The sequence below is a fragment of the Lepeophtheirus salmonis genome, chromosome 4 (assembly GCF_016086655.4).
Source record: "Lepeophtheirus salmonis chromosome 4, UVic_Lsal_1.4, whole genome shotgun sequence".
Taxonomy (NCBI): Eukaryota; Metazoa; Arthropoda; class Copepoda; order Siphonostomatoida; family Caligidae; genus Lepeophtheirus; species Lepeophtheirus salmonis.
Window position 1 is genome coordinate 29,802,597 of NC_052134.2, and position 15,102 is coordinate 29,817,698.

At 30.1% G+C, this 15,102-nt stretch overlaps 1 protein-coding gene across 5 annotated transcripts in view; it reads right to left on the minus strand.

Moving 5' to 3' along the window:
• Positions 1-15,102, minus strand: part of LOC121116686 (cytosolic carboxypeptidase 1) — a 54,607-nt gene that overhangs the window by 13,381 nt on the left and 26,124 nt on the right. For 4 of the 5 annotated variants that reach the window (XR_011779758.1, XM_040710972.2, XM_071887789.1 and 1 more), the window contains 10 exons: positions 7,973-8,171; positions 5,849-5,922; positions 5,557-5,776; positions 5,378-5,484; positions 5,144-5,318; positions 4,913-5,071; positions 4,084-4,305; positions 3,017-3,261; positions 2,070-2,245; positions 1,358-1,740 (listed from right to left, as the gene is read on the minus strand). Coding sequence is in view for 4 of the 5 variants with exons in the window: in XM_040710972.2 (XP_040566906.1) it covers positions 1,358-1,740; positions 2,070-2,245; positions 3,017-3,261; positions 4,084-4,305; positions 4,913-5,071; positions 5,144-5,318; positions 5,378-5,484; positions 5,557-5,776; positions 5,849-5,922; positions 7,973-8,126 (1,915 nt within the window). In the remaining variant the exon portion in view is untranslated. Of the gene's footprint in view, positions 1-1,357; positions 1,741-2,069; positions 2,246-3,016; positions 3,262-4,083; positions 4,306-4,912; positions 5,072-5,143; positions 5,319-5,377; positions 5,485-5,556; positions 5,777-5,848; positions 5,923-7,972; positions 8,172-8,254; positions 8,358-15,102 lie in introns of those variants that run through there. The other variant, XM_040710973.2, reaches the window with a different exon arrangement.

The window sequence follows — 15,102 nt, forward strand, 5'->3', positions numbered from 1 at the left end:
AAAATGGATATACATATAAAACAAAACTATAAAATACTATTTTATATTCAATTATAGACCAAGTATAAAAAAAGGCAAAATCTAATTTGTTAAGGCCAAACTGCTTCAAATAATCTAGTTGAGTCTCAGAAAATACGAGATACCGTCCAATGTGTTTCAATGTTTGTATGTATTATGAGCGTTCTATGGGTTTTGATAGTATTATGACAATTTTGCTAGAAAATACTAGTTTAATTGAGAAATATGTAGTAGGCCTCGCCTAAAGATTAGGCAGATTGCAATCTGGCACGCAGTCCACAGGTTGGACATCTGTGCACTACATTATCAAATTGATTGTAATGAAATTGTATCTTAATCAAATCCTTAATAATCAAATTGATTGCAATGAATTGTTTAATAATCAAATTACCCACAATTATTTCACCTGACAATGTAAAATGAAGTTAAAATGAACATTGACTACTCCATTGAAAATTGTATAGATTGCCCGGGCATTTAGCAAAATACCCGAAACATATTCATGCTTTGTACGAATTGATATTTTATACAGGTTGCATTAAAAAAATAACATGAATAATTTTAAATAAAGGATTTAAAGTACTTGGGATGAAGATAATGCAATGAATGAATATTTCATGTATCATTGACATAATAGTGGTTTAAACTTTGACGTTTTTAATATAAACGACAAGATGCTAGTACTATGTGGCACATTATAAAGCTCAAATACCCACAGTAATTTTACTCATAAATTTATAGTAACTATGTAATTTTAATACAGCAAAATAAAATGATATTACCAGTTAATAGACAAAAAAATGGTGACTGTTATAACTTGCTGATATAAGTTGCAACTTGTACAGATATCCCAACTTGTACACAATATATATTATATTTAAATAGATTTTTATTTTCAAATAGTCATTCTTAAATAAAACCACGTTACTCAATGGACAACGCATACAAGAGAAATGATTCTCTTGAACTCAATGTGTGTAGGTTTCGCGTCTCGGTTAAATTCCTAGAAAAGGAATATACTTTATATTTATGGACTTGAAAGACATTTTCTTGACCAGATAGAGTAAATGTAATATATACTATAATGTTTACTTAAATGTACTTAACCAATGTAACTCCATCTGACCAATGAAAGAACATATATATATATAAAAGATTCTGTGGATGGTATTTTAAAGAATAAAAAATTATTTTTTCATTACATAATTCAGATTTTATGCAGATTCTTCAGTCATATTTTGACATTTTTAATAAGTTAATAGCCTCAGTCCCATACATACATTGTCTATTCAGTTTCTTATCAAATAAAGCAAGTATAAAATAACGGACTAACACTTACCAAAATTAAATTGAGAATTTTTTTTTTCATAATTGATTATATTGAAATCGTAGGGAATCCCTGCCTTGGTATTTGAAACAGAAAAATAAAACCATTGGCAATGATTATTTGTATTGATGTCTGGAGTAATTATGAGATTATACTCAAGCCTATTGACTTGAACCACTTTTCGTAGATTCCCAGACTCAAATCTTGACTCAAATACTAAATCCTCATTTCCACGAATGATATTTCCAAGTATTGGAATGCCTTCGTCCGAGGAGAGTTCTTCGTTGTAAGATGAAGGAGAGTTGATAAGGTCATCAAGATCATAAATAACTCTTGGAAAACCGGAGCGGACTTCCTCATTGAACATGTTTCTGACACATTTCATAAGTTTAGATCTATTAAGAACATTTTATAAATCAATGACATCCTATTAGGCGTTTAACTCCTATAAATCTTTCTTTGACTTTATATATGTATGTATATGTTATTATGTGATTAATTGCTTTTAAATACATACATTCTTATTGAAGAGAACGTGACATAAACAAGATACTACGTAGTACATAAAATTAAATGACCATGGAAAATTCATATAAAAAACAAACTATTTCTTTTTCAACTTCGTATATTAAAACAATTTATTTCAAAATTTGGATGGCTTTGATGTCATTAAGCTTTATTTTATGTATATACAACAAAAAACTTAAAGATATAAGAAGTTTACCTTTGAGATTTGCGATTCTTTTGCAGGAGTGGTTCAGAAAAATCTTTCGGACTTTCGGCTAAAAGCAAATCAGGTAGAGCAATCTTTTCAAAGGAATAAACACTCTCTACTGATTTGGATCGCTCTTTGAAGTGGAAAGTTGATGAGGTTTTGGGTAGGGAGTAAAGTCCATTCGTCTAATTATAAATAAAAAGTCAAATCAAGTTGAACAAATATGGAAATCCTTAAATTGAAATCATATATTATACAGTTCACGAGCAAAATAAATATATGTTAGGGTTCCACAAATACATTAGCCAATTTCAGGGTCTTTTTGATTACTAGGCAATTGGGAAAAGTTACCGATATTTTTTCCCCTAAAGAACAAGTTCCAATTTATTTATATAAAATTGAAATGAACAATTTTTCTTCATCAAAACAGATTAAGTAAATAAGCTGTTATTTACTTAATAATTCAAAATCCAAACGTTGCCGCTAAAACCAAATTAGAAAGTGGCTTTCAAACTTAATTATTATATTTGATCTTGACAGCCATTATACATTAAGGTATTTAACATCACCTAAAACTGTCATAACTTTAACGACTCTTTGAAAATTAATAATATTTTATTGTCAAAATGTTAAAAACTCGAATCATCAAATTTTATGTTTGGCTGCATCGGCCGTGAATAAAAAGTAACTTACACAATACCTTAAAATTTATCTTAAAAAAAAAAGAAAAAAAAAAAGATGTTATTTCGTAATATCTTGCTGGAAGATCTTCTGAAGAAAATTATAACGTTGTCTAAATGGACATTCTTGGACTTTAATTTGATTATATTTTTACTGGGTTATCAAAACTTACTTTGGGAAAAAACAACTGATAAATCTCCACATAATCCAAATATTCTACATCGGCTCAAAAATCCATATTAACCATATTTTAATAAATGTAGAGTCTATCTTACCTCTTTCAGAAACCCCGTTGAATCGTGAAAGTGGGATCCCTTAAATTCCTTAAAAATACGTCCGTAGTTATTTTGAAGTTCCTCCGTTGATTTTTTAGATTTATGAGAGAATGATTCTGAGTTTTGATACGAACTTTCGTTATTTACATCCTGATTATCTTGCTCTTGATTATCTTCAGAGTCCGAATTGTCAGATTCGGAGTCTGAATCGTCTTCGGACTCTGGAGTGGAACCTCTTGAACTATCTATTAATCATATGATTTGTAAATTAATGAGGTATATAGGCCATTCACCATTACTGAGTTTTCTATAAAAATCTGAACACTTTGAATTTTAAACTTCAACAAGATATCATCTTTTAATTAATAATAGAATTTCAACTAAATTAATACTATAAATAGATTTATGTTTAAGCTCTCTTAATTATTAATGTAGCCCCCGTTGGCGGCAAGGATAGCTTATACGCGGTGGTGGAAGGCCTTTCACTCACTGCAGATGTAGTCCTCTGGCATGGCCCATGGCGTTCCATTGCTGGCTGAAAGTGTCATTGAGGACCTTGGTGTTTGGATGACAGACACTGCAGGCCTTCCCCTCGAAGTGTCAAAAAATAGTTTAAAAAAAAATATAAATAACAGTATTTATTTGAATTTTTAAATTATTTGACAGACAAAAACATGGACTTACACCACTAGCATTTTGTGTCCTAATGCCCCACTCCCCTGCGTCTGAGGAACGGACAGGCTCATACTTGTCTAATATACATTAATATAAACGTTATAAACACAATTTCATATTTGGTATTTGAATGACTGACGGCGTAGACGGTGGTCCTGGATACGGCCAACTGCTTGGAGTGCGCGAATGGAAATTCGTGGATCAATTTCAAGTGCCCTTTTCTCAACTTGTACGTAAGCTACAGAGCTAATTTTTTTTGTTTGTAACTAATTGCTTAAGTTTTAATATATCGAAATATGACTTAATTTTAAGCGCTCAACCTTAATTGATTATTGAATTTCTAAGTGTTCAGATTTCAATGGACAAACAGTATATGTATTCATGCCTATTACTTTGCCTATTTGTTAATTTCTGTCCAGGGATTGTAAATTCTAACGGACAAAAGGTTTCATCATGCGACATCAACACTTTCTTCTGGCAACAATGACTTATGATATCCGATGCTTTGAGAATACATTTATTCCAGCGGCGCTCTTCATTATGTTCTATTTTGAATATAAACTCATTTATGGCCTCTAGGCCCTTTCGTTCGAGAAAATGAAGTCTTCCCAACTCTACAAATGGATAACATATTTATTATTATTTATTTTTTCGGTAGGATATCATAGCTTTAGCATGTACATAAAAATTTAAGATGTTAAATTTTATAATTACAAAAATATACGATTAAAGATGGAATTAATTATAAGCCTCTCTCGATTTATAAATTGTGACAAAATTATAAAAATTTCGGTCATAATAAAACCATAACTTTGTAGACTTATTTCTTGTCGAATTACTTGTACTTTATAAACTTAAATAAAATATTAATATGTGAATTTATTGTCATATTAAAGGCAATAACAAGTGTAGAGGACTAGTGTTGTCTCAGTCCTTATTTACGACTGAAGACTGAAGTTCCCTACAATTCAGTATCGGTCCTGTTCAGTCCTGCATATCAGTTATAAAGTCCGATTTTTGATGATGTCACTCAATTTTCTTTCTTCTTTTCTTATCAGTTTTAAGAACCTGTCCCAAATGGGATTGGTCCTAGGACTGGACTTGACCAAATAAATAAGGACTGATAAAACACTAAATATCCTAATAAGAAATAACTTATTTTTGAAGATAAATAGACAACATGTTGTTGCTGCAATAATATATAATAAGTATTTTTCTTACTAATTGTAACCAAATTGAGTAAAATGCTCAATATAGTATGAAGAAACTTTGCTTTTGTACTTTCTATGCTTTTGGATTGGAATATTTCTAGTATCTTAGCGACAATATTAACACCTCCAAAAGTTAGTCCATACTTTGTCATTAAAAGTAAATTTGACTCTGGAATAAAACAAAAAATTATGTATACATTGAAAAGGTTAGAAATCTTTAACTTGACTAATAATGACTTACTGGCTTTAGTTAAATGATGCAAGCACTCAAGAGATGATTTTAATTTCGGAATATGTTTTTTGGCAGATTCATCATAAACAAAGTTATCATCAATGATACAAACAATCATTGGAATAACACCGTCCTTCCCAAGAGCACCTCCAGTTACAATATTTCGTGAAATGGATTTGATTACCTACGAGGTATTACATGTAATTATTTTTCTTTCAATACATCATTGAGATTAAAACTTACTTGAACAATAGGATAAATAAGCTTTTGTTTATTTAGAGTGAACCGCAAAATGGAGGAAATCGGTTTTACGGCATCACACAAACGTATCTTAATGCTAAACTTTGTATCTGAAAGAAAACGTATGCAAGATATAAAATCATAGTTAGTTTTTCCTATGCAATAATTTATTTTTATCTTACCCTTGGTGGATAAAGCGGATAGTATCCAAAAAATACAACCAACCGAATGATCATTTAACTCTTGATTTTTATATAGATTTACAAAGGATTTTATTATGGAAATTGATAAATTCATTGACACTAACTGCGGGAGTACAGTGGTTCTCAGACTAGTTTTGATAGATAAAAGCTCTCTAAGAAGACAAATTACATTTCTGATGACTTTGTTATCCTCACTTGTCTTTTATTTATCGAAAGAGACAAGAATTTACTTAAAACATGTTATTTTTGGTTAAATCTTACGTTCACTTACTTCTAAAAGGTGTATAAATCCTTGAAGGACGGCTTTGTCCTTTGATATTGCATTTAGAAGGTCCTTTCGTTCGGCTTCAATTGTTTGTTATGAGGAAAAAAATACATAATTACAACAAATTTATATGAACAAAAAACATGCTAGTCATTGTGTTCATCAACATAATTCATTACATTATTGTACCCATGAATAAATATAAATGTAAATTCGATATATGTGATTCGACTACACTAAATAAAGCAAGAATATTTAAAAAAAAAAAACTGAATCTAGATTACATTTGTAATTTTCAACGATAACGAGTTATAATTTATTAATTAAGAATAAAATTTCAACAAAATTAAATTATAAATACCAGCATTCAAAACTTTTGGAAAATGTACTTAACTACGTTTGGAGAGGTTTTGTTTAATTTTAATGCAAAAGTTACGAACGGTTTCCGGTAAAATGATTGTATCAAACCTGAGTATCAATGTACCTTTATTGTATCCCAAAATACACCCCTGCCCATAAGTTATACATGTGAAGTGCAGTGCCCCAAGGCAGTTTAAACTCCAACGCCGTCGCGTTTCTAAGTTCCAAGGAACCCTTTCAACATGCTATAATATATGCTGGTCTACAAGTTGTACTTCCCCTCTATAACATGCAGGCCAGTGTGTATTTTGGGATATTAGACTTGTACATCATCAAGAGAACTTAGGTTTGTTTTCTTTTCTTTTGTAACTAATAATTTTTGCTTTAATATGTCGAGTGTTCAGGTTGCAATGTACTATTCGCTATAGTTATCTTTTATTTCTTTTAATAAAATATTCTGATATATTTATCGGAAGTTGCGCAATTTATATTTAAAAATCGTGAAAATGCACTCATAATTCAAGAAAAAATGATATAAATTATATTTGAAAGACCATTTCCGTGCCAATGGAAGTACTATAACTGGGGTCAAGGGTAAAGATAAACTTTTTTTTTTATATAAATTTGATTTTGATCTTTATTTTATTTTTTTTGAATCCTCGTTTTATTAGATAATAAAATACTGGGCCCTTTTTAAACTTATTTTATTTCTAAGCCTTTTTTTATATATAAGACATTTCCTATCCTCATTTAATGAATATCTTATATCCATATAGATCTTGTTAAATTTGGAAATTTTTTGAACAATTATCGAATAATAAATCCATAGTTGGTAAGAATTGGCTAAGAATTAGGAAAATCCCAATTAATTTTCGGGGTTTCTCATGTTTCTTTTCATACGAAAGGTTGCAAGATACCATAGATGTAACAATGTGTATTATGTTTAAATCAGGAAGAAAAAAAATCCGTTTATTAAATTGATGGCTGTTTGAGTAAATACTATCATTTAAACATACCAAAGTTAACAGATGAAGTCAATGAAACATTCTTTTGCATAACTGGTCATCTCTATAATATAATAATTAGAATTGAAATTTTTGTATGAAAAAAAGAGAACGAGTAGAAGGCAGGAGTGAGACAAATAGAACTTATATACTTATTTTATTATTCATTTTTAAAACAATTTACACTAAAAATAGGCCATAATGTTTACTTCAGAGAAATAAGTTAACACAACGAAAACCAATTAAATAATGAATAAAAAATAAGAAAGAGCACACTAAACAGCCGTTTTTCCTTTTCTAATTTGTAAAGGTAGTTTTTTCATTTCAAACTACTCAACTCTAATCATAATAAAAGATAATAAGAATTTCAAAGTGGCAGAGCCTGAGACAAGTACTCACATTGCTCTCTTCAACCGCCCTTGGCTGTGATAAAGCGTCACCCCTCTACAGATAATTGAAATAAATAGGAATTCAAAATGATTTGAAGCCTGTTTGTAAGTAATGCTTAGGAACCGTTTGTTTATTTAGGAGTTTTCAAGGTAAAGAATAGCTCAATAGCTTTGTATATAGTATGTTGAAGACGTTATTTGCTTAATGTTGTTATTGGTAAACTAATAAATCATAATTTAAAAGCTTAAAGTAAATATTTACAAAACCTTGAAAGAAAGGCCTTTAATGGAGCGGATTGTATTTACTTTAGTTTAGGCAAAAACGTCATATGTTACATAAAACAAATTATGGATATTGTAAATGACTTGACTCCTACCTGACTTTTTATCCTTGTTGATATGCGTGTGCAGAACGAGTTTTCCTATGGCTACTTTTAATCCTTCTGATATTCTTGAAGAAGGAATAAAGTCCGATATATCTTGTAAATGAATGGCCCATGGCTGAATTGAAGGAGATGATTGTGTGGACATATGTCAAGTAGTTTCTTTTTAGAACCTTAAATTTGAAGACTCATTCTAAAAACAAAAATATTTTAAAAATCATAGTTTTGTATATATTTTTATGAATCAATATATTAATCGAAAATACGAAGATTTACACGTTATGAAATTCGAGAAGACGTAATATAATGGATATGGCTATAATACGAGGAGTTAAATGCTTGAAATCAATTATAATAACAACCAGTAAATGTCAAAATCAACAATGATAATTAATATTTTGTGAACAAATTCACAAGAAAATTATTCAATTATTTATAATATAAAAGGTTCATTGTTAATCTACCAAATGTTCCGTGTATTTTAAAAGTAGAGGTTTATCATGGAATCATTCATCAGAAAGATGGGGTTTTTTTAAGGTCTTTATTTATATTATTCATATATTTACAAAATAAATACAGAAATATACTACAAAAAAATTGGAGGAATTGTAGTATTACTCAAAATATACATAAACATTATAGTTTAAAATTAGACCACCTACCCAAAGACCTAACAACAATTAAAATATAAAAATACAATTAATTAAATAAAATTCAGGGTAAAATTTCTAAAGTAAAAGATGGAAAGCGATTTACTTCGCAATTTCAAATATCTTCAGGATGTATATTCTTCAATACTCCTTGCAAGGACTGTGGAGAATTGTTTAATACAGTTATTCATGCTTTTGCGTACTGCCCTTCACTACATATACTGAAAAAAATTCATATTGCTTAACATAGGAGGAATAAGTGATAAATTCGTGATTGCTATTCTTTTATTCGGGCTCACTTCAAATATTTGGAGTGCTCCTACAAAAACTCGCGCCATAGAGTTAGCTCTCTCGAGCTGTAGAAGTAGAATCGCAGAGAAGCTGACAAAAGACGACCCTATCCAAAATGAAGAATTTAGAGCTATTTTTATTTCGACTGCTGCAAGATACTCTGTCTTTGCCATTAAAATTCCGGATTCTTCTAATCTAACGTGGAAGTACACGGAGGATTTGATACGCTACTACCCATATGGTTCGAAAGACAATATGACGATTCTTCGCCGTCTAATACGCATCCACAGACGGTTTAAAAAGTTTTGTTCATGTAATGCTTAAATGTTGTTCTTTTTGTCTCCATTCTACTTTTGTTTTTAGTTGTATGATTTTAATAATTTTTATTCATTTGTTTTCTACCAGATTATTTTACTAATTTTATTGATGATTTTTATGAAATGTGATAAACGACTACGGAGTATTTTAATTATCTTTTGACTCACCGTGCTGGTTATTTTTTGCTAGTTGTATTGACTTTAGTATAGAGATTTAAAAATAAACTAAAATGTTTATTTATATATGTAACTTCTCTAAACGAATAAAGTCTCTATGTGAGGAAAAAAAAAAAAAATTCAACACGGATAGAATAATGTAAAAACACCGCAGTAAAATAAGAATACAACTCCAATCTAGGACTCACTTTCTTTATGAAAATTTAATATTGCCGGACAACCCCCCCTCAACGTTGAATGGTAACGAAGAGAATCGGATATCTGATATCGTATTAGATCCAGGGCATAGTCCCAGAAGCTAACTAGCATGCTATGAATTTTGAGAGAAAAAACAGCATATCTCGCACATGGAGATATAATTATTGCCCTAAGATCTTACCTGCAAACTGATTCAAAATTAGTCAGCTTTACAGCGATGAAAGTTTTTGCCACTTAACAGGTCAAAATGCATTGCTTGACTTACCTGTTATTGTTTTTTCGAAAAACCAAATAAAATTGTGGCTTTAATTTCTCCATTATCGTGCTTTGTTATATATATATATTTTTTTCAAATAGAATGCTGGTAAATTTTTTTTATCTTCCTAAATTATAAGAATTAATTTTTTTTTCAGGAAGACATTTTTTTATTGTTAGAACTATAAAAATTCTGGAAAACTGGGGAGGCCAATGACCCCTTGCCGCTATGGTTCCAGTGCCATTGTCATTGATTCACAATTAATCACTTATAAACAGTGTTGCCCAATACTACTTAGTTGACTAATAAGTTACTTATTACATATTGCCATGTGGAAAATTAACGTAGTTTCATTACTCATTACTTAGAATCAAGAGTAATAATGTTACTTTAATGTATATTACTTTTTTTTTATATTCTTTTATGAGAGAAAACGATTAATATTATTTGTAATTTTATATACATTCCTACTCTTTAGAAAATAATTTCTACAACATTTTCTGTATTAGTATTTTTCCATATCATTGATTACTTTTGATCCTAGATCCTCTGAATAAAACCACAAAATATAGTTTTTTTCATATAAATTAAGAAAAAGTAATTTTTATGGAATCATGACAAAACAACTCAAACTTAATTTATGAAATATTAAAAACAGGTTTGCGGAAAATGTCCATAAAATGCCCGACTCCGACTCCAGTATTTTGAATGACATCAACTCCATCTCCAACACACAATTTTTTAACAATATATTTTATAGCTTATATAATTACTATTGAGTCGTTCGAGTTAATAGACTATAAAGATAGATTTAATATATAGCTGTAGGTTGTTATTAGTAATAACTAATTAATACTATATAAAATAAATTATTAGTTGGATTTAGTAAATTTTTGCGCCAGGTATAAAAAAAATATTTGGAATATAAGATATATAACAAGATGAACAACAGTCAATGAATAAAATGAATCACAATCTACCGATTGCTTAAACATTCATAAGTTTCTGAACATATTTATGTACTCGTAACCGAGGAAAAACAATACAAACAACCTCTCATTGCAACATTACTCTTTACTCTGATGACATTGACTATTCAGTAGACCAAGTAATGAACTAGCATACCTATTGACTATCCTCTTCCCAATATAATAATTTAGACTTTAGAGATCTTCAGTAATTGTGATTGTATAGACTACAAAGGACGTTTAATATTTCCGAAATAAACCTATAGATGAGTCAACTGTTATGTTTCATAAATTAATAGTAATAAACCTATAATTTATAAGCATTTGGAAAAATAAAAAAACGTAACGAATATTCAATGAAACTCCTGACTCCGACTTCACCAAAAAACAACAAACTAACAAACGGGTTAGAACCTACTGCGAATTCATCTAATATCATCAGAGACGCCATCCATTTTAGACAGAGTTAATATCCCAAGCCACGGGTTGTTTTGTGTGTCAGCAAAACAAACAAACGGGTTGGAACACACTGCCAATTCATGAAATATCATCAGAGACGTGTCAATTTGTGTTTGTGAATAGGGTCCTGGAAGACGATGTGTAATTTATGATTTTGTACATTAACAGTCTTTTTCAGCTATCATGCACATTACCTAGTTATTTTGCATATTAACACATTGATTACTTTACTGTGATATATGCATTATATTCTTAATTGAAGATATTTATTATAATTATTATTTTTTCTTCAGTAATAAAATACAAATAGGATTATAAGTAAAACTGAACGTTGTAAAACATGGAGTAACATATTTTTTTTTCTTAACTAAAGTTTATTGACGGATAAATTGTTAAATGACAAATATTCCCATGAGACATAAATACGTAGAATATATGTACATATAAGAGAAAAAATATTTTAATGCGCTGACAAGTTACTGACGGAATGACATTTACTGTTGATTATATATGAACATATCATATTTTATACATAATTGGCATTGTAAAAACTATATTCTTCGTTACGAATTTTTATTGTTTCTTGCAATGCATATTAAACTTATTACTATTTATTTTAACGTCTGTTCTTCAAGGCGGAGAGAATACTGAGGCTTTTAATATGTTTTTAAGTAGTTGTTAATATTCAGGGGCGTCCCTAGGAATATGTATATAAATATATTTTTTTGGGGGATGGGGGAGGGGTTTGAGGGAGCTTGGGTTTTGATGTTTTTATTTTAAAAAAATATTTTTTTGGAAAAAAAATTTCTAAAATTAAAATATAAAATTTTTGAAAAAAAATGTTAAAATTCCACAGTCGTTTTGCAAAAAAAAATTAAAAATGTAAAAAAAGAAAAAGTGTAAATATAAAATTTTATAGTAAAACGCCAAAATTCCTTAATTTGGGGTGGAAGCTCCAGCCCCTCCAGCCCACATCTTGCAGATGCCCCTGATATTCGGAAGTTATACCAAGGAGATTTCAATGATATGCGATTTGCCGGTAATTTACTTCCCTGTAAAATAACTCCCTGTCTTTCTATTCTTTGTGATTTCATTCCCAGTAAATCAATTCCCTGTAAAATTCCTCCTAGGATAATTTCATTCTTACCTTGAAGGGGGATATTTAATGACGTCAAACGGTTAAAACTAGTAAGTAGTTTTTGTGTAGACCTTTAATGGAAGGGCAGGCTGTATTCGCTGCAGATGAATGATGACTAGGGATAGATGGACGACGGATATGAGTGATTTATGGTGATTTTTCGATTAGAAATGACGTCTTGATAAATATTTAATGGTGAGTAGGGATGGAATCCTGTTCCGAAGATATTGTTCATACCTTAGGAATCCTGTCATTACTTTTCCACGGCTATCGGCTTTCACTAATCCTACTCCCTTTCATCAATTTCATCATCCCCTTTTATCTTCCTTTCTTCTTCTCTCAGTTCAGATCTACGTAAATAATTAGCAAATTTACTCAGGCCCCTCTCTCCCTTCTCCAGGATCACTTAACTAGCTAGCGCAAAAATACACTATGTATTTTGTTGTTAGCTGTCGATCATCTCATCTCACTTGATACTTCATGGCTATTTGTCATTTATTCCCTTGGATAAATAAACGAAGTAATAAGTTTTACCATATGTACATATGCTCCGTTTCCAAAAGGACAGGAATACAATTTAAGTTGATCCCATGTCGTTTATATAATATATATATTGGTCATTTTATTATTTCTATAAAGAAATTTTGGCTATAATATAGAAATACAAATGTGTAACTACGTTTTTAATAAAATATTAGGAAGCAATATTATAATACAATATCAAGTAAAATACTATTTAGGATTACAATATGAATAGGACTAATGATAGTCTGGAAGTTCTTAAGAGATACACAGCAGTTGGTGTGACTTATTTGGCTAGCTACTTGATGATTTTGTGCCCTTTTTTGTTTCTTTTTGGAGGAAAGGTTGCATGATATGATAAAGTTACTATTCCTGTACCTGATTTAAATTGTACAAGTTAATTGTACACTCTATAATCTTTACGTCTCATATCATCTTTTTTTAATTACAACATACTTTATTTTAATTACCAACATTATGCTGATGCTCTCATTTTATTTTGATATTTTCAAATGTTACATTTACGAGTAATATAATTACTGCGGGCATTTGAGCTTGACAATGTGGCAAAGAATATATAAGATATATTACCGACAATTTGTATAATTAGACATTTTATAGAATAATGAGGTAAATTATATAATTGCCTGATGGTGTCAGGCAAACTATATAACAATTGATTTTTTTTTAATACTTTTCCTAGGTATTATATATAATGACCAGTAACTGTTTAGGCAAAGTATTAAATGTTGACCATGTGGGATTAAAAACTTAATTATGAATGAGGTATTTGAAATAATAAACTTGAAAAACATATATTATTTTCAGAAAAAATTATAACAAAACTGAGACTGAAATGGAAAAGCTGTAAAATCTCTAGTTATTATATTATTCACAAAAAACTATCCTGACTCTCTGATGTTACAGACACATACATCTTTCGATAAAAAAATCTTCTTACTTTCAGATAAACTTACTTATATATATATATTACTTAGTGCAGTAGGAAACACTTGAATGACATTTTGAATTGTCCTTAACTTTCTTTTATAAGCAAAGGCACTCATTATTTTGCCATTTTGTATTGCACATACATTTGGCAAATATTTACCCCTTTCCTGTAGACTGAGAAATATCTGCTGATCGAAGAAGGATTTCACACTCAGGGGTATTTTCAATTATCACCAAATTCTTTTTGCATTTTTGCATATAGTGAACTGTGATCGCGTATATAGTTGTTTTAAGATTACTTCTATAGTTCCAGGCATGTAAAATCCATCTTCCGTCACTTTCATAACAACAGCTGTTACGCGATTCACCTCACCCTTTGTCTACACTGGGTATCGGAGCTTGTACCATTACATTCCAAGATGCAAGATAATAAAAATTTCCGACTCTTTTTTCATTTTTTGTACCTGCATCTCGAGGTTCTTTTTTGATTCCATTTTATTATTGATGACCTTCTCAATATTGAAGCAAACATTGCATAAAATATTAACTACACCAACTTTGACTTCTCCCCAAGCATTGCATCGAAGATAATGTCCACACATGGGCTGCACGTTTTGGTCGCACTTTTGATATGCGTTTGACGTTTGACCTTTGTTTTTTTTAACATACGCAGCAAATGTCAGTAGAAATGAGGTTTTTAGTATCCACAGAAGTGGAAGGCTTTTCAATACTAAAAGAATAAAGACTGATCTGGTTTCCTCCGTCATAGGTTGAATTATTTATGAATTCTATTGGGGACTGTACCTCTTGCATTGGCTTATCTGCTATTTCTTTTTCTCCCCTGTAATTCGAATGCTGGTTATTATATTTTCGAGTTCTTCCTCGTTTCTAAATCTTGAAAAATGTCATCTTGTAGAAATGACGTCAAAAGACAAAATTGTTGCCTTGCAGCCGAATATATTTTTTTTTTTATATTAATGACTTGAGAACCACAAACTTAGTAAAATGGTCTTGATACACCATTATAACTTTGTATCTTTGGTCACGATGGACTTGGAAATTGATAAGATCTACTTGACAACGAGAGTTAAACTCAGAAGACACTATTGGCTTAACCACAATATCTCTTTTGGGAACTTTTTTTTCTGGTAGGGCTCACATAGTTGAAGAAATTGTTCAACATCATAATATGTAATG